Source organism: Chiloscyllium plagiosum, chromosome 30, assembly GCF_004010195.1.
Source record: "Chiloscyllium plagiosum isolate BGI_BamShark_2017 chromosome 30, ASM401019v2, whole genome shotgun sequence".
In the NCBI taxonomy this organism is placed as follows: domain Eukaryota; kingdom Metazoa; phylum Chordata; class Chondrichthyes; order Orectolobiformes; family Hemiscylliidae; genus Chiloscyllium; species Chiloscyllium plagiosum.
The window spans coordinates 24,540,362-24,567,367 of record NC_057739.1 but is presented as its reverse complement, the minus strand read 5'-3'; the positions used below and the strand labels follow the sequence as shown (position 1 = coordinate 24,567,367).

Genomic DNA, 27,006 nt, shown 5'->3' with positions numbered 1-27,006 from the left:
CTCTGGACAGACAACAGCAAGACTGGCAGCTCATATGGTCAGCAGATGGCAAACTGTATAGAAAGCAAAATGATAACCAAAACTTATGTTTAGCTGCACAGGATAAGGATATTTTCCACCAATACAAGCCGGTCCATTCAAAGCCAATATAATGTTAAGCTCTAAAAATAAACATACTGCTTCAGCAATAAGTCACAAATTCCTTGTTCTGTCAATGCAAATTACACTTGTTTTTTTCCTTTTGTTTTGGGGCGATCAGTGAGACAGAAGTGATTTATCTAGAGCGGCAAATGCTAAAAACAAATTGGTCTAGTATTTCCTCGTCTTGGTCAAAGTTTGAGATTGAGTTTTGCTATAACTGATTAGCCTTGAATTTGAGAGGGAGGGGATATCTCACTGTGTGCTCAGTTAATTAGGAATCCCAAATGGGCTCCATCCTGAGCTGAAACTCACCTTTAAAACAACAGTAAAATGAGCTCACATACCTTGATGTTCTAGCTAGAAAATCAGCCAAGGGATTTGTTATTATTGTCTACTGCAAACTTATCTTCACTAGTCAACATATATGCTCTGATTCCTACATTTCCAAGCTCATACCACTGTCCGCATAGGCAACCTCAAATACGGCCAAGACATTTGCTCATGGTGTAATCTTGATGCTGCAACAGGGCCCATCAAAGCCATCCTATGGGGTAATGGCGACTCCAATTAGATACTTTCTCATGCTATATTGCGCAAACTCATGAATGGACCCAAATCCATCACTTTTGGTCTAGGAAGTGTCCAGTCGATCTCAGATTATACTGGAAGGGCTAGGTATCATAAAACGCTTGATCAACAGGTGAAGTCAGCTGTTGCATGCTGCTACTACATAACAGCAACATGACTGGTGCTCACCATTAACAAGATGCTGGTTAAGTCAAAAATACATTTTGCCTCGCATACAAATGAATAATATACTATTTGAATTTCAGTGCCCATGCAATGCCATATGTCCCAAAGGCTGGTGGATAGTATCAAACAACATACCCCTTTAGCTGCTTCCAACAAGCACACTAACCATATTCAGCCAGCCATTGCCTATAAAACCCAATGCCCAATATTAGATGCCCAATCTGCGCTTAGACTACATTTACTAAATAATTCACAAGAATGTGAAACATTACATTAACAACTAACTTAGGATTGTCAGTGGGGTTTGCAAATGGATGCACCTTATGTACACTGGGAACTGCATACATTAATAGACAGGATCCTGTACTTTCCGGATAGAAACACACATTGAGTTGAAACAAGTTCAACAAAATAACTGACAGCCATTTTCTGGTTTTTTTCAAGGCCATCCTTGACCACAGGAAACTTAGCTGGTTCAAAATTTAAATAAAGCTTGGCAGTTAACTATCAGTCACAATTAACTAGTGAAGTCTGATGAATAATGCTGATTTGTGCAAGACAAAAAGCTTCATCAAAACAATGTCATTTTTCCGTAATAATGCAGACTTTTAATTGATGGCTTTTGGGTAATCATTAATGATATCCAATCCTAATGAATAGTACAAATACATCGGTAACAATGTGATGTGAATTGCAGTGAGTTTAAAAGATATTTTATCTACAAATGCAGCAATGTCATAAAAATATAATAGAGAAAATAAGAACAAAATCTCATTTTCCTGAAGTTAACAGCAGAGATGCACACTGACCATTAACCTATGGTCATTTTTAGTTCTTGGTTTCTACTTCAGTGCCACAAGTTGTTCCCTGATTGGCACTTCAATGAAAAAGTACATCATTCACATGTCACTATTGTTCATCAAATTCTGACCCAATAGTATGTTTTAGCATAGCAAAACATATGATAAGAGTTTAGAGCATAACAGCAAAACTTAGGCCCATTGGCCCTTGATGTTGCACAGGCCTGCGGAACTAATCTGAAGCCCATCTAACCTATACTATTCCATTTTCATCCATATGTTTACCCAATGACCATTTAAATGCCCTTAAAGTTGGTGGGTATACTACAGTTGCAGGCAGGGCATTCCATGTGCTTACTACTCTGAGTAAAGAAAGGACCTCTGACATCTGTCCTATATCTATCACCCCTCAATTTAAAGCTAACTACCTTCATGCTAGCCATCACCACCCGAGGAAAAAAGCTCTCACTGTCCACCCTATGTAACCCTCTGATTATCTGATTGGTTTCAATTAAGTCACCTCTCAACCACCTTCTCTCTAATGAAAACAGCTTCAAGCCCCTCAGCCTTTCCTCATAAGACCTTCCCTCCATACCAGGCAAAATCCTAGTAGATCTCCTCTGAATGCTTTCCAAAGCTTCCACATCCTTTCTTTAATACAGTGACCAGAACTGTACGCAATATTCCAAGCGCAGCCACACCAGAGTTTTGTACAGCTGCAGCATGACCTCATGGCTCCGAAACTCAATCCCTCTACCAATAAGAGCAATCACACCATACGCCTTCTTAACAACCCTATCAACCTGGTGGCAACTTTCAGGGATCTATGTACATGGACACAGATCTCTCTGCTCATCTGCACTGCCAAGAATCTCACCATATCCCAGCACTCTTTATTCCTGCCGTTCCTTCCAAAGTGAGACACCTGACACTTTTCCGCATTAAATTCCATTTGCCACTTCTCAGCCCAGCTCTGCAGTTTATCTATGTCCTTCCGTAACCAGCAACATTCTTCGGTACAGTCCACAATTCCCCCGACCTTAGTGTCATCTGCAAATTTACTAACCCATCCTACTATGCCCTCAACCAGGTCATTTATAAAAATGACAAACATCAATGGCCTCAAAACAGATCCTTGCAGTACACCACTAGTAACTGAACTCCAGGATGAACATTTCCCATCAACCACCACCCTCTGCCTTTTCACCTATCCAATTTCTGATCCAAACCGCTAAATCAACCTCAAACCCATGCCTCCATATTTTCTGCAATAGCGTACTGTGGGGAACCTTGTTAAATGCCTTACTGAAATCCATATACAGATAGACAATCCTTTATCCAAAATTCCAAAATCCAAAATCTTTATCGTGAAGTTTTTTTCTGCATATCAAGGCTGTTTGGCGTGCAAACAGTTAACACAACTCCACACCCACCCGACTCACGTCACTTGGATGTGATGTGGCTGTGTGGCCTAGCACTGGCAGGTGTCAATTCTGTCTCAGCGCTATAGTAGTCGCATATGTGTCTGCTGCTCAGTATGATTTTTTTAATTTCACCGTGAAAATGTCATTTGTCCCGCAATCCGAAAAATTCTGAATTCTGAAAAACAGCTGACCCAGAGGGTTTCGGATAAAGGATTGTGTACCTGTACACCACAATCAATCACTTTACCCTCTTCACCTGTTGGGTCACCTTCTCAAAAGAACTCAATAAGATTTGAGAGGCACAACCCACCCTTCACAAAATTGTGTTGACTATCCAGAATCAAATTATTCCTTTCTAGATGATGATAAATCCTATCTCATTTAACCTTTTACAACACTTTACCCACAACTGAAGTAAGGCTCACTGGTCTATAGTTACTTGCTTCTCTACTCCCCTTCGAGAACAAAGGAGACATTTGCTGTCCTCCAGTCTCCTGGCACTATTCCTGTAGACAATGACAACATAAAGATCAAAGCCAAAGGCTCTGCAATCCCCTCCCTGGCTTCCCAAAGAATCCTAGGAAAAAAATCCCATCTGGCCCAGGGGATTTATATATTTTCACACTTTCCAGAATTGCTAACTCCTTCTTTTTGTGAACCTCAATCCCGTCTAGTCTAGTAGCCTGTATCTCCGTGCTCTCCTTGACAACATTGTCTTTTTTCAGTGTGAATACTGAAGAAAAATATTCAGTTAGCACTTTCCCTATTGCCTCGGACTCCACGCACAAATTCCCATTACTATCCATGATTGGGCCTATTCTTACTCATCTATCTTTTATTCCTGATATACCTATAAAAAAGCTTTAGGGTTTTCCTTCATCCAATCTACCAACAATTTCTCATTTCCCCTCCTGGCTCTTCTTAGCTCTCTCTTTAGGTCTTTCCTGGCTAACTTGCAACCCTCAAGCACACGAACTGAACTTTAATGTCTCATCTTAACATAAGCCTTCTTCCTCTTGACAAGAGATTCAACTTCTTGAGTAAACCACAGCTCCTTCGCTCGACCACTTCCTCCCTGCCTGACACGATGTACTTAAGGATTCACAGTAGCTGATCCTTGAATAAGCACATTTCAGTTGTGCCCATCCCCTACAGTTTCCTTCCCCATCCTATGCACCCTAAATCTTGCCTCATTGCATAATTGCCTTTCCCCCAGCAATAACTCTTGCTCTATGTTATATACCTATCCCTTTCCACTGCTAAAATAAACATAACCAAATTGTGGTCACTATCACCAAAGTGCTCATCCACCTCCAAATCTAACACCTGGCCAGTCCAAATCCAAATCCAAATCCAATGTGGCCTCGCTCCTTATTGGCCTGTCTACATACTGTGTCAGGAAACTCTCCTGCTTACATTGGACAAACTCTGACCCATCTAAACTACTCAAACTATAACAAAAAAGAATCTCTGCACCCTGCTGAATATAATGACAAATCCTTAATCTATGGTGAGCAAATACAGGTCATTCTGCTGTACCGTGTGTTTTATTAATGTGAATTGGCTATAACACGATTGACAAATAGGGACGCTGTTTCTAAAGCGCGAACTTTTAAAACAGGTGTTGGTTATAATGTGATTGCATTGCCAACACTAAGTGTTATCTTTATCACACAATTTTTTTGTAGAGCGCGGGGTTGCTCAAGAACGTAACTGTCGCATTATAGAAGAACTACATGTACCTCAGAAATTCTCTCTCATTTGTAGGTGATCCCATGAGCAATTGGGAGATATTACAGTACACCTTTGGAAATGATTTTGTTCAGGGTGTAATAAAGTGATGCAAATTTCAAGACTTTGATCACCACGTCCTCACCTGTTGTAGTTCAATATTCAACTGATCTCCACCATTAGAATGTTTCCTATGACCAGGCAGGTCAATTATTTGCAATCTGTCCCTGCAAGAATAAATTAGTAACTGTTAATTAGAATAACTGATTACACTAGTTTTCTGCTGAACGTTCCATAGAGTGGGAGACAATTGGCTCATGAGTGTAACACATCAGACATGACATTCTGGGGAAAGGGAATAAAAAGGGAGTGATTTTCCATGTGGAGAACTATTGCAGGGCTTTTGCAATTCTTGCTCAGTAAAGTGTAGTAGAGGTCTGCAATTGTCCAGCTTCAAGATTGGACAGCTCCAAGGAAACTGTGAAAAACCCATAAATCTTTAAAAATCTTTAAGATATATCTTTGACATTTTGAATACAAGTCTTCAGTTTTGACTAGAATGGCTATTGCTACTGTCAAGTCCTACAACACAGTGTATCAAATGAACCTTTTCAATAAATTGTGTCGAATGTTTGCATCACAACTTTAATGACACGTACCTAGAAAAAGTCTCTTGATTCTTCAACTTTTCTTTTCATAGTGATATAGTTACTGAGGGGAATACTTCCACATATTATATGCACTCAGTATGCCCATTTTGAAAGAAGATAACATTGTAGAAGGATCAATATGCTTAATTAACTTCATTTTTTCAAAAATAATATAATGTGACTAAGGTCAGATGAAAGTTTGCTTTTCACATATGGAAATTCTGTGTAATAAAGCTCCCTAAGTTTGCACCATGAGGTTAAAATAAAGAAGGAAACCTTACAATTTTGAATTTGATAGACTCTGATGGGTAAAATAGGAACCATTACACTGGTGAGAAATTATGGTAAGTTTTATACAAATTTACATTTGGATATGTTCTTTATAATTGCAAAAGTCATCTAAAATTTATGTGGGCAGAGGAGAGGAAAGAGTCAGAAAGGAAATAAAAAATCTGATTATAGATTTCCATTCTGAAATTACTGTATTTCAGTGCTTCCAAACAAAGATGTTCACCATTATTCATTCAGTCTGTTGGACCCATATACATTCAAATGGAAAACTATTAGCATAATAGTTACCTATTACAGATCCAAAGAGGGAACAAAAAAAAAGGACCAAGAGTGCATTATTGGAGGGAAAAGAAATCAATAATGGAACAAATAGGAATTTGTGGCATATTTTGAAGACACAGTAGAACAGTTTTGAAACAAGACATTTAGAGTTCATAAAGTTCTCATCACATAGAACATATTACAGCACAGCACAAGCCCTTTGGCCCTCGAAGTTGTGCTGATCTGTGAAACCAATCTGAAGCCCATCTAATCTACACGGTTACATCATCATCCATATGTTTATGCAATGACCATTTAAATGTCCTTTACATTGGTGAGTCTAGTAGTGTTGCAGGCATGGCATTCCAAGCCCTTACTACTGAGTAAAGAACCTACCTCTGACATGTATCTTACATCTATCACCCCTCAATTTAAAGCTATGTCCCCTAGCGGTAGCCATCACCATCTGAGGAAAATGGCTCTCACTGTCCACCTTATCTAATCTTTTGATCATCTTGCATATCTCTATTAAGTCACCTCTCAACCTTCTCTCTAATGAAACAGCCTTAAGTCCCTCAGCCTTCCCTCCATACCAGGAAACATCCTGGTAAATCTCCTCTGCACCCTTTCCAATGCTTCAACAAATTTCATTGAATCTGGTGACCATAACTGTATACAATATTCCAAGTGCAGCCAGACCAGAGTTTTGTATAGCTGCAACATGACCTCATGGCTCCGAAACTCAATCACTCTGCCAATAAAAGCTAAAACACCATACCCTATCTACCTGGGTGGCAATTTTCAGGGATCTATGCATATGGACACAGAAATCTCCGTGCTCATCCACACGATCAAGAATCTTACCATTAGCTTAGCACTCTGTATTTCTGTTACTCCTTCCAAAGTGAATTACCTGACACTTTTCCGCGTTAAACTCCATTTGCCACTTCTCAGTTCAGCTCTGCAGCTTATCTATATCCTTCTGTCACCTGCAACATCCTTCAGCACTGTCCACAGCTCTATCGACCTTAGTGTCATCTGCAAATTTACTAACCCATCCTTCTACACCCTCATCCAGGTCATTTATAAAAATGACAAACAGCAGTGGCCCCAAAACTGATCCTTGCAGTACACCGTTAGTAACTGAACTCCAGGATGAACATTTCCCATCAACCACCACCCTCTGTCTTCTTACAACTAGGAAATCTCTGATCCTCAATCTCTTGCCTCCGTATTTTCTGCAATAGCCTATCCTGGGGAACCTTATCAGATGCTTTAATGAAAACCACATAAAACCCCTTTACCCTCATCCACCTGTTGATCACCTTCTCAAAGAACTCAATAAGGTTTGTGAGGCACAACCTACCCTTCACAAAACCATGTTATCTATCCCTATTCAAACTATTCCTTTCTAGATGATTATAAATCCTACCTCATAATTCTTTCCAACATTTCACCCACAACTGAAGTAAGGCTCAGTGGTCTATAATTACCAGGGTTGTGTCTACTACCCTTCCTGAACAAGCGGACAAGTTGCTATCCTCCAGTCTTCTGGCACAATTCCTGTAAACAATGACGACATAAAGATCAAAGCAAAAGGTTCTGCAATCTCCTCCCTAGCTTCCCAGAGAATCCTAGGATAAATCCCATCTGGCCCAAGGGACTTACATTTTTTAAAAGAAAGAAAATCCATCTTTTAAAATAAATAACCAATGAATATTTTATTTTGCTCTGCAGGAAGGCTTACAAAAATAATTCTACCTCACCATATTTTTCCATCGAAGTAATTACATTTAAATTAGTTCAATTAGTTGATGGGCGATGATTTAATAGAGACAGAGATTAAGATATTGGACAAGAAAATGCACAAAATAATTAGAGACTGTTAAAACTAATGGTATTTTATCGTTACCTGTTTAAGTATTGGCCAGTAGTAGAATTCGATCCATATGAAAGGACATGGGAATTCCAATTACTAGAATCTGCATGGCTAACATGTGGACTATAGTCTGTGGAAGACATTTTAAAATTTCAGTAATTTGAGCTTGGATTTAAAAAGTCATGATTAGAAATTTGTACTTCATCTGTTACACAATACTTCATCAGAAACAATGCTCGAGAGAAAGAAACTGAAGAGCAAAGTAGTACATTGTTACAAAATTTCATGGACTCATTTCAGATGCTTAATTTCCAAAATTAAGCTCTTCTCTTGTAACCTCCCCACCCTGGAAGGAAATTTTCAGAAAAGATATAATGTCTTATATGAATATATAAGTATATTGCATTTAAATATTACATTACATGGGTTGGCATCCAAGAACATCATAATCATGAGTGACAGAATAAGTAGCTGATCAGTTAATGTGTTTTTTTAAAATGCAAATAACTGTGGTCTTTAAAACAAGAATTTCAAAAATTATTTTTAAGGTTGAATATAATTCAGAAAGGATTATAGGAAAATATTTAAAACTTTTAGTAATTATTTGTGCTGTAAGTAATTATTGTTGTATATTCTACAATCAAAGATATAGCCACAATGTTATTCCTTTAATCCAGCATATTAAACAAACATTTAAGAAAATCAACCAACCCAGGACAACAGAAGTTACTGGATCTATCTGAAGTCTGAATTAAAGTCATGCTTACAAAAAGAGATGTACACAATAGCTTAGAGACATTAAATGAGTTATAAAAGGAAAGCTACCATTTTAGTTTTACACGTAACGCTGCTTTTTCCTTTACCACCATTTTCCAAATAACTGGACTAGGGACAAAACAGCTGGTGGAACTTAAATCTAAATTAATAAAGCTAGTCTCAATAATGGTGACCATGACTACTATGAAATCGATTGTTGTGAAAGCATATCTGATTCACTAATGTCCTTTAGGAGAAAGGCATCCGCCATCCTTATCCAGTCTCGCCTACGTGATTCCAGATCTACAGCAATGCGGTTGACTTTTAACAACCTTTGTAATGGCCAAACAATCCATTCAACAGCAATTAGAGCTGGATGAGAAATGCTGGCCTTGCCAATAACACCCACAATCTTTGAACACCCAGGTTGAAGTAGTTTTCATTTATGTTTACATTTTAAAAACTTATAAATATACTTAACTGTATAAAAAATGGTTTTCCCTATTATTAGGGAACTTATAGATTGAACAAACCTGTTATACTAATTGGCTTTGTAGCACTTCCTTGGGAAGCTGTAGCCTGGACTGGGTCTGTATTATGATAACCTGTGCGAGCAGACCTAGAAATTGCACCCCACTTAGAGATGATCGGTCCGTCACCAAATGGAATTATGGGATCTTCATCCTTTGCCCTTCTCTGAGAATCAAACAGATTTAGCCGTCGTTTCACATTAAGGTCCTGAAAAGGTCAAGAATGTTGTGAAAAGTGAAACATCTGAAATAGCCAACCTACAAGTTTTCAAAAATATATTATTCAAAAACTTTAAGCATCAAACGTATAGTCAATACTTTAAATTCTTTCATTGTTGATAAAGTCTCAATGCTAGCGGATGAGACATCTCGATTCCTATCCTACTTCTTCACCAAAGAAGTGTTTACAAAGATTCCTGTGCAGTTAATTAGTCACCATTACAAACAGAATAGAAAAATGCTATAAACAGTGTGTGCACTTTGACTGAACATCTGTTTTATTGAGTTTTCCATCCTCTCAGCTTATGTTCAAGATAAATACAACTAGAAAGCAGAATATCTACACAAATGTGAACCGTGACAGTGGGTAGGTAGTACTCTCTCACCAGAGTCAAATCGGTTAGTTCAAGTCTCACACCAGAGACTTGAATACATTAATCTAGACTAACAATCCAGTGCAGTACTGAAATGGCACTTTCAAATGAGACATGTAAATAATGGGTACATCTGCTCTCTCAGGTGAATGTAAACAATATTTGAGGAGGAGCAAACATAGAAAATATAAATAGGACTAAACCATTCCGCCCTTCAAGCCTGCTCTACCATTCAATATGATCCAGCTCACTGTTTCCATTATTGCACCAAAACTTATAATTCTCTTCCGCTCAAGAACTGTACCAATGTCCATCTGTAAACATTCCACATATTAGCTCAACCACTGCATGATCATCCATGATCACACTGAAGGTCGAGGAGGCTTGAAGGGCCAAATGGTCTAATCCGGTTTTTATTTTATCATGTAGTTATTACCATATTCCTGTTAGACATAAACTAATTGTGCACTTTTGATGTGAAATTATGATTGTAACCTAAAGTACTTGGTCATATCCTGAGATTATGAAAGGAACCGCAGAAGTTCAAGTCTCTACCACTTTTTTTTTTAAGGCTGTGTAATGCAGTAAGTAAAGGCATATTTTGATAGGATACTGCAAAATTCGTTACTTAATGCTGCAGTTACTTGGTTTCAGTCAGGTGGTAACATAAAAGACACATTTTGTCTCAACTGTTCCTTCATTGGTCAAGGGGAGAGAAAACATCGGTTATTTAAAATTCACTGCAACCATCTGCAAAGATGGTGAACATTGTGGGAAGGAACTGTAACCAATTCTAGGATAGAGAAATACATATCAACAATTCCTAATTACGAATAATAATTTCACAGAACAGAACCTGAGCTGTGCTGAAAATAGGTGCCCAGTCCATATCTTATGACCCAAGGGTAAGGTATCTCAGAATTTTTGAGCAATAGGTGAAGCTTAACACTGTACTATGTAGTATCCATAGGTCCGATTCAAAGAATTACATTGACAAGTATGATTTGGAGTTGCCGGTGTTGGACTGGGGTGGACAAAGTTATAAATCACAACACCAGCTTATGTCCAACAGGTTTATTTGGAAGCACCAGCTTTCAGAACGCTGCTCCTTCATCAGGTGGTTGGAGGTTAAGATCATGCTCATCGAATTAAAAGGAGTTCAGTGTCATGGAGATGTGATACAGTAAACAATCTTAGATTGAAACTTTCATCTTTTATAATTGGTTATGCTGGCTTCTGTTCTTTGATATGTAAATCCCAGAACTACTTTTAAATTACATTCTCAAGATAGCTCAGCTTTTAAACAATAGGTGTGAAGTCTGTCTGTGTCCCAATGCTATGTCAGACTGAAAAAACCACGTGTATAGTTTGAGAGTTTTACAAGGATTCATGCAGATTCTGAGCAAAATAAAAGTAATTCTGCAAAAACAAATTCACCCCACCAGCTTATATGAGTGCGCATGTCTGAGTGACAGATTGAGTGTGCATGTGAGTGTGAGAGTGCACGTGATAGAGTGTGATGAGGTATGGTCTAAGTGCATAGCTGAAAATGTGTTGCTGGAAAAGCGCAGCAGGTCGGGCAGCATCCAGGGAACAGGAGAATCGACGTTTCGGGCATAAGCCCTTCTTCGGGCTTATGCCCGAAACGTCGATTCTCCTGTTCCCTGGATGCTACCTGTCCTGCTGCGCTTTTCCAGCAACACATTTTCAGCTCTGATCTCCAGCATCTGCAGACCTCACTTTCTCCTCTAAGTACATATGAGAGTGTGTGTGTGCATATGAGGGAGAGCTTGCGTATAAGGGAGGGTCTGGTATGTGGGAGAGAGCGGAAACCCAAGGTCCCAGTTGAGGCCATTACCATGGGTACCAAACTTTGCTATCAGCTTCTGCTCATCCACTCTGCATTGTTGCTTGTCCAGAAGTCCGACTTGGAGGATGGTCGCCTGAAGGTCAGAGGCCGAATGTCCCGGACTGCTGAAAATGTTCCCCGACAGGGAGGGAATACTCCTGCCTGATGATTGTTGTGCAGTGTCCATTCATCCGTCATCAATAGGTGCAGGAGTAGGCCATTCGGCCCTTCGAGCCAGCACCACAATTCATTATGATTATGGCTGATCATCCACAATCAGTATCCTGTTCCTGCCTTATCCCCATAACCCATGATTCCACTATCTTTAAGAACTCTATCCATCTCTTTCTTGAAAGTATCCAGCGACTTGGCCTCCACTGCATTGTGGAGCAGAGGATTCCACATATCCACTACTCTCTGGGTGAAGAAGTTTTTCCTCAACTCTGTGCTAAATGGCATACTCCTTATTTTTAAACTATATCCTCTGGTTCTGGACTCCCCCATCAATGGAAACATGCTTCCTGCCTCCAGAGTGTCCAATCCTTTAATAATCTTATACGTCTCAATCAGATCCCCTCTCATCTTTCTAAACTCATGCGTATACAAGCCCAGTCGCTCCAATCTTTCAACATATGATAGTCCCGCCATTCCGGGAATTGACCTCGTGAACCTACGCTGCACTCCCTCAATAGCCAGAATGTCCTTACTCAAATGTGGAGACCAAAACTGCACACAATACTCCAGGTGCGGTCTCACCACGGCCTGTACAGCTGCAGAAGGACCTGTTTGCTCCTATACTCAATTCCTTGTGTTATGAAGGCCAGCATGCCATTAGCTTTCTTCACTGCCTGCTGTACCTGCATGCTTGCTTTCATTGACTGATGTACAAGAACACCTAGATCTCGTTGTACTTCCCCTTTACCTAATTTGACTCAATTTAGATAGTAATCTGCCTTCCTGTTCTTGCCACCAAAGTGGACACACCACACATTTATCTACATTAAACTGCATCTGCCATGCATCCGTCCACTCACCTAGCTTGTCCAAGTCACCCTGTATTCTCATAACATCCTCCTCATACTTCACCCTGCCACCCAACTTTGTGTCATCAGCAAATTTGCTATTACTTTTAATGCTTTCATCTATATCATTGATGTATATTGTAAACAGCTGCGGTCCCAGCACCGAAACTTGTGGTACCCCACTGGTCACCGCCTGCCATTCCGAAATGGACCCATTTATCACTACATTGGCTTCCTGTCAGCCAGCTAATTTTCGTAGCATCTGCTCACTCTCATTAATGTACCATCCCTCAGGATGTCCTTGCCTGCAGTATACGTGATAGACCAAATTGGCAGAATCATATTAGTACTCACTACGTGCATTGCGGGGGGAGTGTCCCCACGTGTAATGGTGTCAATCTGTCGCTCCTACATGTGCACACACACAAGCTTATGGGGTGAATTTGTTTTTGCAGAATTACTCAAGATCTTTATGAATCCTTGTAAAACTCAAATTTTACAGAGGGTTTGTCAATCCGACAAAGCAGGGGGACACAGACAGACTTCACACCTATTGTTTAAAAAGCTGAGCTATCTTGAGAATGTAATTTAAAAGTAGTTCTGGGATTTACTAAATAAATAGATAAAAACAAGGAAAGAAATACAATGTCTAGTACTGGAGAAAACGTACTAGAGAAACCAATAGGGCCAAAGGCTGATAGGTTCTTTGGACCTGATGAACTGCACCTTGGGATACTAAATGAAGCAGCTATAGAAATAGTGCATGCACAGGTAGTAATTTTCCAAAAACCCACGGGTTCAGGAAAAGTCCTTGATGATTGTTGCGAGGAATGGAGGGCTCGAGTTATAAAAATAGGCTGGATAGACTGTGACTTTTTTCACTGGAGCATAGGAGGTTGAGGGATGACATTATAGAGATTTATAAAATCATGAAAGGGTATAAATAAGATGAATAGCAAAGGTCTGTTCCCCAAGGTGTGGGAGTTCAAAAGTAGAGGGCATATTTTTAAGGTGAGAGGAAAAAGATTTAAACAGGACATGAGGGGCAACTTTTTTTTTTACAGAATGTGTGGATGAACTGCCAGGTACAATTACAACTTTTAAAACACATTTGGGCAAGTACATGAAGAGAAACGTTTGGAGTGATCTAGACCAAATGCAGGCAGGTGGGACTAGATTAGTTTAGAACATGGTCAGCATGCACGACTTGGACTTAACGGTCTGTTTCCATGCTGTATGACTTTGACAATTTTCCAGTCATAATGTAACATTCTTATTCAAAAAGGGAAGGAGACGAAAAAAACAGGTAAATATTGGGAAAATGTTAAGAGTCTATTAGAAAGAGTGCATAAAAGAATCAAGTAGAGTCAACATGGCTTCATGAAGGAGAAATCATGCCTAACAAATTTAATACATTTCTTTGAAATGGTAACAGGCAAGGTAAGTAAAGGTGAACCAGTAGTTGTATTGTATTTGGATTCATAAAAAATGTTTGATAAAGGCACCACACAAGACTACTTAAGATAAAAGTCCAAGGTGTTGGCAGCAATATATTAGCATGGATAGAGGGTGGGGGACATTTCAGCATGGCAACCTGCAACTAATTGACTGCCACAGGATCAGTGCTGGGAACACAATTCTTTACAACATATATTAAGATTTGAATGACGGAAGTGAATGGTCTATCACCAAGTTTACGATTGACAAAAATAGGTAGAAAAGTTAAAATAATAGAAAAAAACCCTGACAGATAAGATATAATGTGGGAAAATGTGAAGCCATTACCTTTGGCAGAAAGAACAGAAAATTTGAATATTATTTAAATTGTGCAAGATTGCAAAAAACTACAGCAGGGAGGAATCGGAGGGTCCTCGTGCATGAATCATAAAACAATAGCATCCAAGTTCAGTAGGTAATATGGAAGGGAAATGAATTGTTGGCCTTTATTTCAAAGGCAATAGAGGTGAAAAAGAGGAAAGTCTTGTTAAAACTATACAAGTCAGCGCTGGAAAACCACGAACAGTTTTGAACCTGTTGTCTAAGATGAGATATACTGACTCACAATGGAATTTTTGCATGGCTTTTAACTGTTAATTTGAGATTGTTAATATTCTGTTTGGTAATATTTTGTACAGTTTAAAACCTAAAAATCACAACATCAAATTAAGATAAGGAATGCAGGATGACTAGAGAAATTGAGGGTTTGGTTAAGAAATAGAAGGGAGCATCTGTCAGTTACAGACAGGAGAGATCGAGAGAATCATTAGAAGAATATAAAGGCAGTAGGAGTATACTGAAGAGGGAAATCAGGAGGGCAAAAAGGGGACATGAGATAGCTTTGGCAAATAGGGTTAAAGAGAATCCAATGGGCTTTTACCAATACCAAGTAAAAAAGGGTAATTAGGGAGCGAATAGTGTCCCTCAAAGATCAGAAAGGCAGCCTTTGTGTGGAGCCACAGGAGATGGGGGAAGATACTAAACGAGTATTTTGCATCAGTGCTTACAGTGCAGAAGGACATGGAAGATATAGAATGTAGGGAAATAGATTATGACATCTTGAAAAATGTCCATATTACAGAGGAGGAAGTGCTTGCTGGCTTGAAACACAAAAGTGGATAAATCCCCAGGACCTGATCAGGTGTACCCTAGAACTCTGTGGGAAGCTAGGGAAGTGATTGCTGGGCCTCTTGCTGAGATACTTTTATCATCGAAAATCACAGGTGAGGAGCTGGAAGACTGGAGGTTGGCTAAATTGGTACCATTACTTAAGAAAGATGGTGAGGGCAAGCCAGGGAACTGTGGACCAGTGAGCCTGATGTCGGTGGTGGGCAAGTTGTTGGAGGGAGTCCAGAGGGACAGGATTTACACATATTTGGAAAGGCAAGGACTGAGTAGAGCTATTCAGCATGGCTTTGTGCGTGGGAAATCATGTCTCATGATCTTGATGGAGTTTTTTGAACAAGTAGCAAAGAGGATTGATGAGGGCAGAACAGTGGACGTGATCTATATGGACTTCAGTAAAGCATTCGACAAGGTTCCCCATGGGAGACTGGTTAGCAAGGTTAGATCTCATGGAATACAGGGAGAACTAGCCATTTGGATACAGAGCTGGCTCAAAAGGTAGAAGACAGAGGATGGTGGTGGAGGGTTGTTTTTCAGACTGGAGGCCTGTGACCAGTGGAGTGCTACAAGGATAGGTGCTGGGTCCACTACTTTCTGTCATTTACATAAATGATTTGGATATGAACATGGGAGATATAGTTAGTAAGTTTACAGATGACACCAAAATTGGAAGTGTAGTAGACAGTAAAGGTTACCTCAGATTACAACATGGTCTTGGTCAATGGGCTGAGGAGCAGATGGAGTTTATTTTAGATAAACATGAGGTGCTGCATTTTGGGAAAGCAAATCTTAGCAGGACTTATACACTTAATGGTAAGGTCCTAGGGAATGTTGCTGAACAAAGAGACCTTGGAGTGCAGGTTCATAGCTCCTTGAAAGTAGAGTCGCAGGTGGATAGGATAGTGAAGAAGGCATTTGGTATGCTTTCCTTTATTGGTCAGATTATTGAGTACAGGAGTTGGGAGGTCATGTTGCGGCTATACAGGTTGTTGGTTCGGCCACTTTTGGAATATTGCGTGCAGTTCTCGTCTCCTTCCTATCGGAAAGATGTTGTGAAACTTGAAAGGGTTCAGAAAAAATTTGCAAGGATGATGCCAGTGCTGGAAGATTTGAGCTATAGGGAGAGGCTGAATAGGCTGGGGCTGCTTTCCCTAGAGCGTCAGAGGCTGAGAGGTGACCTCACAGAGATTTATAATATCATGAGGGGCTCAGTTAGGATAAACAGATAAAGTCATTTCCCTGGGGCGAGGGAAGTCCAGAACTAGAGGCCATAGGTTTAGGTGAGAGGCGAAAGATATAAAAGGGACCTAAAGAGCAACTTTTTCATGCAGAGGGTGTATGGAATGAGCTGCCAGAGGAAATGGTGGAGACTGGTACAGTTGCAACCTTTAAAAGGCATCTGGATGGGTACATGAATAGGAAGTGTTTAGAGGAATATGGGCCAAGTGTTGGCAAATGGGACTAGCTTAGCTTGGGATATCTGGTCGGCATGAATGAGTTGGATCGAAGGGTTTGTTTCTGTGCTGTACATCTCTGTGACTCTATGACCTCCTCCATATCTTTTCTGTGGGCAAACTCCAAAACAGGACTTTGAAAGACTAAAAAGACTTGATTGCAAATTTTAAAAAAATAAGTCTGCAAAAAATAAAAAATCCCGGAACATGAAATACTTTAATTTACAGGTATAATTTACAATTCTTATTCTGTTACACTCAAATTAAGATTCTGCGTGAAGAAACATTTGGATGATGGTACACATCAGTAAAAAGCACACTGTGTGCATTGGATTTAAAACGACAGTGTAATTATATCAAAAAACACTACTCAAATTATTCAGACTACATGTTATCCAATCTCACTAACTACTGTGAAAAAATATTTTAATAAAACTAAATATGAATAGGAAGGGTTTAGAGGAATATGGGCCAAGTGTTGGCAAATGGGACTAGCTTAGGTTGGGATATCTGGTTATTCTAACATGCTACATTATTTTTCAAACCATGCTAGAGGGGTATCCAAGCCTTTCCCCAACAAAACAAGGCAGTAGATCCAAAGCTGAAAGCAACATTTTCTTTTTCTCATTGCAAAATTTCTCTTTGTTTCTTGTCACGCTACTGAACTGTTGCAATAACGTGATTAATAAGTTTATTACTACTTAGAATACCTTATTAACAATGCTAACGGAACCTTTTCAAAATGCAGCCATATATAAAATGTACAGCACGATATAAAACCCTGCAAAATTATGGGAAGTGAACACTTTCAAAAGGAGACCTGTGCGACTTACCATTACTTCAACACTGGTGGTTGCCATGATGTCTTTTGGATCAGATTCCATTGCACTAATACAAGAGCTGATGGTCCCACAGGACCATGGAGAATAATGGGATATGTTATCATCTTCAAATTTAGTGCCCACACATAAATCACTTGTATTCTCAGAGAACTGCTGTAAGAAACAATGCGTATTACAATCAAAGCATTAAATTGAATATTTTAAATAAGAAGCTGTGACTTAATTGTATTTAATTAAGTGGATACATGTCCACTGTTATTTTTAATGGTGGGACCACTCTGAATAATTGAAACATTGGAACAGTGGTGGTGGTATGCAAGCGTGTATGTGGGATTCACAGAAAGATTTTCTGCAGTATTTGAATGATAAGCCTCTTTGTAACAAAGTGGTATCTTCCCAAAAACATAAGATCATAATTAAAACATATCGTAGGCGTTACTACTTCTAACATGTCAGAAATAAAAAAAGCTGATAAAGACAAATAATGAAACCTAATCATTTGCTTAGGCAATAAAATCAAACAAATAGCAATGGATAAATTACAAGTTAATCAGAACAATGAATAGGACTATGATTGGTGAAATATTATCATTTAAAGAAAACAAAATTTTGTATTTTGAAATAATTTTTTTCTTGCACTTCCATAATATTTACAAATAGTGTTGAATAAATTTTGGCATGCTTTACATTTGACAGCCTGACTAAATATATGCAAGATGCATTCCTAGAAAAATGAAAACTAAAATGAAAGTAGTGTTAAGAATCCAACCCCAGATTATACTCTAAGGTTGCAATAAACCAACTGATTCCAGTTGGAATTTTGTGAAAACAATTTTAACACTCAGAAAGCAAAGAGTTTCAGCTATTACAAACATATTGGAAATTGTTAGTTTAAACTGGATTATGATATCTGTGGCCAAAATGCAATAAATGCTTTGTTTTGGGAGACTTACACAATGCTCACTGTGTAACACATCTCTGATGAAATGCTAATTCTTGCTGTTTAACAAGAAGCTAGTTGCCAAAGAACTGACAGGATATAAAGAAGCCACATAATCAGTGCAATGAGAGGCAATGAAACAAGACTTGCACTATTCTGAAAAAGATAATTAACTAAGGGAAATCATGATGACAATTTTACCAGTAAGAGTATACAATAGGCATGGCATCTACAGAGACAGTACTCCATAATACAATTTATCCTAAATGAACTTGTGGATATAAAGGAGGTTACCACTATACCTGAACCTGTTCTGCATACTTGCGCATTTTCCAGAAGTTATTCAACTGGGATAAAGTCCAGAGACACAGGCTTAATTTTTTTCATCCTTTTCACCTCTGATATTTGGAAGACAACTACAACACTTACACCACTGCCCTTAAGAATAGCTGCTTAAGCACAGACCGTACAAATCAAAAGATCTAGACCTTTTTGATACGAATTCTGTCCTAGGCAACAACCTACTATGAAGACAGTCAGGGACTTACATTATAATATATGCTAGGATATATATTTGCATAATTGTATGGATCTACAAAGTGAATACTTTCAAAGATGATTTAAAAGGCAATTATTGGCAATGCAAAGAAAAGAACCATTATATTCCATTTATAAAAAAATTGCAACAAGTTTAAATTCCACTTTAACTTGCATACCTCAGAGCTGAAGTCTACACTGAACAAGGGGGATGGAGGGTCAGAGGGCTGGGTGACTGTGGACAAAGCAGAAGAGACAGGAGGTGGTTTCTGGGTGGAATAGTGAGTCCACTGGTCTGGTTTCCGTCTCAGCAGGTCATCAAAGCCTGGTTGCTGCATTCGGCTGTATGCATCCTGTATAGAAGGCACAAATGGCAGTTGAACAAATAAATTCTTAACTCTATAATTCTAAACATTAGCTAATTAATGCTGGTTAGCTATACATATGCTTACTTTACATTTTCGATCAGAAATTGTAATGTTTAAATGCATATCCAAATAGAAGTATATAGCATTTTATTTCCTCTCTGAATGGCTCAATGGACAAATACAAATGTGGCACAATGTTGAGTGACAGAGGCCAAGGCAGCTTCAGGTTCGAAGACTGAGATCCCTTGCAGAAGTAATTGTTTTAATTACATCAAGTGCCTCCAGAAAAGCAACTATAACTAATAGATTGCTAGTTTATCCTACTCTATTGCTGTTACTTGGCTCATTAATTGGAGTTCTTCTATTCATGAATATTATTATACACTACCTAATATAATTTTTCTGTGTTATGATTCTCCCAATATAGGTTACAAAATAGTAAGCTATATACTGATACTGATGGAGATAAAGCTCAGTAAAGGATGTATTCATAAGCAACAAAGTCACTTCAATATAAAGAACACTATTAGTAAAATATTGCCAGGATTAGGATACCAGTGTACCTCCTGCCAATGCACTGAAACAGGAAGCTGGTGCTCGGAATGTCTTAAATGGCAACCCAGTGCCAACTGTGCCATTATGTGCATGCAGTGCCACATCAAAGGAGATTTGAAGTTGGGGGTAAATGTGTTTATTTCTATCTAGAACATATCACGCCTGCCACATTGTTATGGAATTAATCTATGCAAGGGACTCTTTTAGCAAATATTGCCTTGATGTAAAGGACAGTCATTCTTGCCCCACCTCTGGAATTCAACTTCTTTGGCCTTGTTTGAACCAAAATTGTAATGAGGTCAGGAGCAGAGTGGCCTAGGCCGGAACCAAGCTGTTCCATTACAGCTTAGCAAATCTATGTAGAAGCAGTTGTGTGTGTCCTAGCAGCCAGAACAGGTAGCAAGACGTCATGAGGAATAAGCAGTTTCTGAATTATTCAACAAGAATTGCAACTAGGGTCCATGCTCAGAATAAAAAGCCCAAATTCATGTCGAAGTAAAATAGTCAGATCTGCTTGGTAAAGATAAAGGAACAGACTGGTCAGGGAATCCTTGCAGAAAGAGCAAGTGAATGAACTCTAGAAATCTAAGTGCTAGGCTGGAAACTGAGGAGAGTCAAAATGAACTCCAAAAGCAGTACCAGATTTTAATTTGTCCCCCCCAAAAAAGTGAAGGAACATTCAAGATCCTTTAAAATACATGGAAACTCTTGGGTGGAATTACAAACAGAACAGGAAGTAGTCTGTTGGATGTTTATGTTGAAAATCACCGATGTTTCCAAAACATCATGTTAGCAGCACTTGCTTTGTTTACCTCTTCTACAGTACAGTGATTGACAGGGCTAAGTGGTTCCACAACCACAGACCAGATCAAAGTTTGGCAGGCCCACTATATCCATGTTGTGAATGGTGGTGGACAATCTAAAAACTACTGGATATTCTAATGTTCAATCTTGTGGGAGTACAGCACATCGGAGCAAAATGATAAGGCACTAATCTTCACCCAAAAGTGCCCAATGGATGATCCATCTTGATCTCCTCCAGAAGTTGCCAGCATTACACTGCCAGTCTTCAGCCAATTCGATTCACTTCACACAATACCATAAAATAGCTAGAAGTACCAAAGACTGCAAGGTGATATTCTGATAATAGTTTGTTCCAGAACTTGCTGTGCCTCTAGCAAAACTGTTCCAGTTCAGCAACAACACTTCCTAGAAAATTGCCCAGGTGACCCCTCCACAAAAAGGCAGACAAACCAAACCCAGCCAAATTAAAGCTGCAGATGCATCTGTCCATGACAGTATCAGTCAGAATGACCATTGCACAGTCCTTGTGAAGACAAAGTCACACCTTCACAGAATACCTTACATTGTGTTGTCTGGCATTATCTCGATGCTAAATCAGACAGACTTCAAACAAATCTAGCAACTCAAGTCTGGGTATCCAACAGCAGCAGAAAAAAATGTTCTCCACCACAATCTGAGGCTTTGATGACTCAGCATACACACACTCCACCATTACCATTAAGCCAGGGGATCAACTCTGATTCAATGAAAAGTGCATGTGAACCTGCTGGCAACAGGATCAGGCAGACCTAAAAATGAGAAATCAACCTAGTGAAGCTACAAACAGGACTGCCTGCATGTCAAACAGTTAAGCAGCAAGTGATAAGCAGAGCTAAGCAATTTCACAACCATTTGATCAGATCCAAGCTCTGCAATACTTCCAGTTGTGAATGATGGATGACAATTAAACAACTCACTGGATAAATATAATCATCCTCAAATGATGGTGATCCCAGAACATTAATGCAAAATGATAAGACTAAAACAACAAGAATCTTCAGCCACAAGTGGCAAGTGGATGACACCTCTCAGCTCATAGATGCCCAGCATCACAGGTGGCAAGTTTTCAACCAATTGAAATCACTTCATGTGATACAAAGAAACAACTGGAGGCAGGAGATACTGCAAACGCCGTGGGCCTGAAAACATTCTAGAAATTGTACTGAAGACATGCGCTCCAGAAATAGCCACTATCTTAGCCAAGCTGTTCCATTACAGCTACAATACTGGATCCACCTGACAATGTGGAAAACTGGCCAAATATTTCCTGTACCCAAAAAGGAGGAAAAATCCAACTTGGCCAGTCTACGTACTCTTGATCAACAGTAAAATGATGGAAGGGGTCATCAATAGTGCTATCAAGCAACACTTACTTTGCAATAATATGTGCATTGATGCTCTGATTGGTTTCTGTCGAGGCCATTCTGCTCCTGATCTCATTACAATTTTGGTTCAAGCAAGGCCAAAGAAGTTGAAAAGGCCACATTTGACAGACTGTAGCAACAAGGAACCCCAGCAAAACTACAGTCAATGAAAATCAAGGGAACAATTCTCTGTTGGTCACAGTCATACCTAGCATTTAAAAAAAGATGGTTTTGGTTGTTGGACATCAATCATCTTAGTTCCTGGATATCTTTGCAGAAGTTCCTTAGGATAGTATTCTAGGCCAAACCATCTTCAACTGTTTCATCAATGACCCTCCCTCCACTAAAAGATCAGAGTGGAGATGTTCACTGATAACTGCAGTGCCATTTATGACTCTTCAGATACTGTCCAAGGTCAATTTCCAAAATGTAGCAAGACCTAGACAGCATCCAGGATCAGGCTGACAAGTGGCGTGTAACATTTGTACCATGTAAATACCAGGAACCTACTATCTCCAACAAGAGATAATGCCATTGAATGTCAAGAAACAATGATTAGATTATCATCACTGAAACCCCACCATCAACATCGTAGGGTTGAACTCTCAGCAAACTGTGCAGCCATATAAATACTGTCACTAACAGACCAAGAGTCCTGGAGCAACCAATTCAACTCTATTTCCCAAAACCTGTCAATCATCTACAGGCAAACATCAGGATCATGATGGTATACTCACCACTTGCCTGCATAAGTACAGCTCCAACAAACATTCAAGAAGCTTAACACCCTCCAGGAGAAACCAGTCCATTTGATAGGCACCACATACACATTCATTCCCTCTATAGCCAAGGATCAGTAACAGTAGTGTACAACATCTACAAGATGCACTGCAGAAATCAGTCAGGACCTTTCAAACCCACAACCACTGTTATCTAAAAGGACAAGGATGGCGGATAAACAGGAACTTTTACTACACTTTTCAAGCCACTCACCATATTGATTTAGAAAACTCTCTCAATTCTTCAATTTCTGGGTCAAAATTCTGGAATTCCCTCCCAAACAGCATTGTGGGTCTACCCACAACAAATGGACAGCAGCAATTCAAGGTGGCAGCTCACCAGCAAGCGCTCAAGGGCAACTAGCGATAGGTAAAAAAATTCTGACACAAACAGCAATGCTGACATCCCAGGAATGAATTAAAGAAAAGTAAAGCACTTCATAGTGCTACAATTGCATTTTGGAGTGTCCTTTTAATTACTTTTGTAAATAAAGTGTCTGTTAGGATAAACGTGATCAAGTTTTGTTCAGCGGTTTCAAGTAATGAAATAACTGATTTAATATATTCTGATGACTTTTGTTGAGGGACAACTGCTAGTTAGAACCTTCTAGTACATATCTTTAACACTTCTCTTTACGAGAGGAGATAAACTCTGACATTAGTGTTCAAATGGGAGGTGAACCACAACAATAATTCTAAAACAAATCTTTATAATCCAAACTCTATTTCAAATAAATTCCTCATTGATAGGCAAGAAAGTGAACATTTAAATACTATAGCAAGTAACAGAGAAAGATCAATATTTCAATATTTTACTTGACCTTCTGAATACTGATACTTCTTTGTTCATTTGCTGGCTGCCCAGCCATGGAATAATATCCATCAAGTGAACTGTATCTTTCTCGTGGTGGTGGATGGTAGGCAGCTGAAGGCACCATATCCATTGGAGGTAAAGAATTACTCCGCACAACATCATCCCGTGGATACATCTGTGGCCTCCACATGCGCCTGCTATCATAGACTGGTGTATACATTCCGGAATGCACTGCTGGGACTGAACCATACTGTTGCGGGGTTGCTGATGGGTAAGGAGACGAGGCTAGACGATCCCGAGGTGGATAAGCATTGTAGTGGTCAGCGTATGGCACAGTGGGTGGGAGTGGGGATTCTGGCATACTGTTGGGCCGTACATAACGAGGAAGGCAAGGAGACACACCAGATGGTAGACCAGGATGTGGAGGATAATACCCTCCTGCATTAAATTAAAAGATCAGAGAGAAAGTTAACTAAATTGAATAACTAATCTGAAATGAAAACAAAATATTATGCTAAATATATAAAAGATAGCCCAGCTTGAAAAGACAAAATTAAATTAAAAATTAGATAGACCAATTCTCTCAAACTGTCATATAGAACATTGATTAGATTGGAAGTTCTCTCCAATATCATGCTATATATTTACAAAATTTATATAATGTCTTCAACATAATTAATGTCCAATGATATTAAAGGAGCACTGTAAAAGTAGATATACCACCAAGCCACACAAGATAATGGGCCAAGATATTCCACTTTGTGGAACACCTCTGTTCAGTGATTAAGAATGATAATGACTTTCCAAACATTTCCCATTTCAATATATGAGCTCACATGCTCACATTTCTGTCCCATGTTTGCCATGGTGTTCCAGCAAAGCTGAATACAAGCCACAGAACTGGACCTATTGTCTGCTTTATAGCCTTCTGGATGCAACAACTTCAGACTATGAGTTATGTCCTCCATTTCAATGACTGCATTTCTGATTGGAATATCTAGCAATTAGATTAGATGAATACAAGTTTGGTCAAAGAGGAAATATCAAGTAACAGCTTAAAAGGAGGAAAAACAGGTAGTGAAGTGGAGGGGTGTAAGAAGGTATTCCAGAGTTTAGAATCTGGGCAAAAGAAGATTCAGCCACTAATTATGTAGTAATAAAAAAAAAAGAGATGCTCAAGAGGCCAAAATTAGAGCGCAAATGTGTGAAGCTCGAGGACACTAGAGATGGGGAGTGAAATGGATACAAAGAGTTATTTTGTTAAACAAGAGAAAAGTTGCAAAAATAATCTTCGATATCATGACTTTATGGAAAATGTGCCTAAATATATGAAACAGAGGTAGATTAACAGCTGGAAAAAGACAGCAAGACTATGGGATTAGTTTCAGAATGCACCAAGAGTCTCCACAGATTAGATGTGTTGAATTGTTTCTTCTCTTAACATAAAATTTTATTGCTTATCATTCTAGCAGTGACTTACCTGGCTGATGATAAGCAGTCAGTTCATATGAAACTGGCGTCCTGGGGTCCTGATAATACAAGTCAGGTTGTTGGGATGGGTATACTGATACCCTTGACACAGATTTTGAGGATGGTAGTGAAGTTGCATCTGACCCAATATGTGATGATACGACAGCTGGGGTAGCGAGCACCTGGTTGAGAATGGTCTTGGGAGGTGAGCCAACTTTACTGGAAAAATAAATGTACAGTCTGGTAGCAAAACACTATTTCAATTAGCTGGCCCAGAAAATATAGTTTATATATATTTTGCAAACTTAGTGCTGAAAGTATATTTTTCCAATTTCTTCTTTACACATTGTGATCCCATGGAGATTATTTTAAAACAGAACAGGGAGTTATTCTAGTCAAAATGGAAGATGATATAAATGAAGATCCATCTGGTTGCTAAGATCCCCAACATAAACGCCAATGGAAAATTATTAAAGATATTCCTAAAAAATCATTTTTAAATAAGATTTGGAATAATTATTAAGAACCAAGGACAATTCAGCTTTTCAAGCCACAAGTATTTTCTCCTGAAAGGAGTCAAATATATAAAAGGAAATAAAGAGAGTTGTGTGGGCTTCGATACAATATTAATGAGTCCAGTTACTTTCTTAGGAATCTAACCCAAATGCATTGTATGCATTAGTGAGCTGAAATCTCATTACACTTATGGCAAAAAACCAAATTGACAATACATCCACAATCTCTCTAATAAAAAAAAAACTGACTGTGTACCACTTTTGTCCCTTTATGGCACTCTAGGGCGTCTATAGAGACTAGGGATGAATTATTTTCACTTGAATGATTTCAGGAAGAATAAAATCAAAATTTCAGAACTGTCTAATACTCAAAGTATGTACTGAAATGTTAAATAAATTTTTCCCCCTCAGAATGGTCATCAAACTGCTAAGCATTTAAATGTTGTTACTGGTTGCAAAAAACAACCTTTCAATACATTAATATGACATGCCATGGTCTGCAACTTAAAGTAACATGAATCTACTAAATATATTCACATTGGATATTATAATCTCAGTATATCAAAAGATTAGCTGCAATCCATCTTGAAAAAAATACATTTTCACTAGATAACATTTGGAAATTCCACAGAATATCTTTATAAACTAATTTTAGTACTGCATTATACACCCATGAACAAACATGACAACATCTGGAACTGAATCTCTCAGAAAATGTGACTATAAACATTCTACATCACGTTTGTGCCAAACTAGTAGGACAAGACAACATCTGACTGTATGAGATTAGTTGGAAGCGTGTGGTCTGAAAACTGCATGAACCAACTAAAAAGGGATGATTGTTCTGCAAAACAGTATTTAATATGTACCAATTTGGAAGTCTTAAACCCGGTTGCATAATGTGCTTGTCAATTTGTGACATTTGATTGATCATAGTAGATGACAAAACTAATCAGCAGAAGGTGTAGAACTGGAAATGTGTTGCTGGAAAAGCGCAGCAGGTCAGGCAGCATCCAGGGAACAGGAGAATCGACGTTTCGGGCATAAGCCCTTCTTCAGGAATGGGGAAAGTTTGTCCAGCAGGCTAAGATAAAAGGTAGGGAGGAGGGACTTGGGAGAGGGGCGTTGGAAATGTGATAGGTGGAAAGAGGTCAAGGTGAGGGTGATAGGTCAGACTGGGGTGGGGCGGAGAGGTCGGGAAGAAGATCTCAGGTTAGGAAGGC

At 39.0% G+C, this 27,006-nt stretch overlaps 1 protein-coding gene across 5 annotated transcripts in view; it reads right to left on the bottom strand.

Moving 5' to 3' along the window:
- The window catches only part of rc3h2 (ring finger and CCCH-type domains 2), a 125,702-nt gene that overhangs the window by 16,734 nt on the left and 81,962 nt on the right, over positions 1–27,006 (bottom strand). For 4 of the 5 annotated variants that reach the window (XM_043720115.1, XM_043720119.1, XM_043720116.1 and 1 more), the window contains exons 12-18: positions 25,279–25,487; positions 23,806–24,236; positions 19,255–19,428; positions 17,590–17,751; positions 9,220–9,424; positions 7,964–8,060; positions 4,995–5,076 (exon numbers count right to left, since the gene is read on the bottom strand). In XM_043720115.1, coding sequence (XP_043576050.1) covers positions 4,995–5,076; positions 7,964–8,060; positions 9,220–9,424; positions 17,590–17,751; positions 19,255–19,428; positions 23,806–24,236; positions 25,279–25,487 — 1,360 coding nt within the window. The remainder of the gene's footprint in view (positions 1–4,994; positions 5,077–7,963; positions 8,061–9,219; positions 9,425–17,589; positions 17,752–19,254; positions 19,429–23,805; positions 24,237–25,278; positions 25,488–27,006) is intronic. The other variant, XM_043720120.1, reaches the window with a different exon arrangement.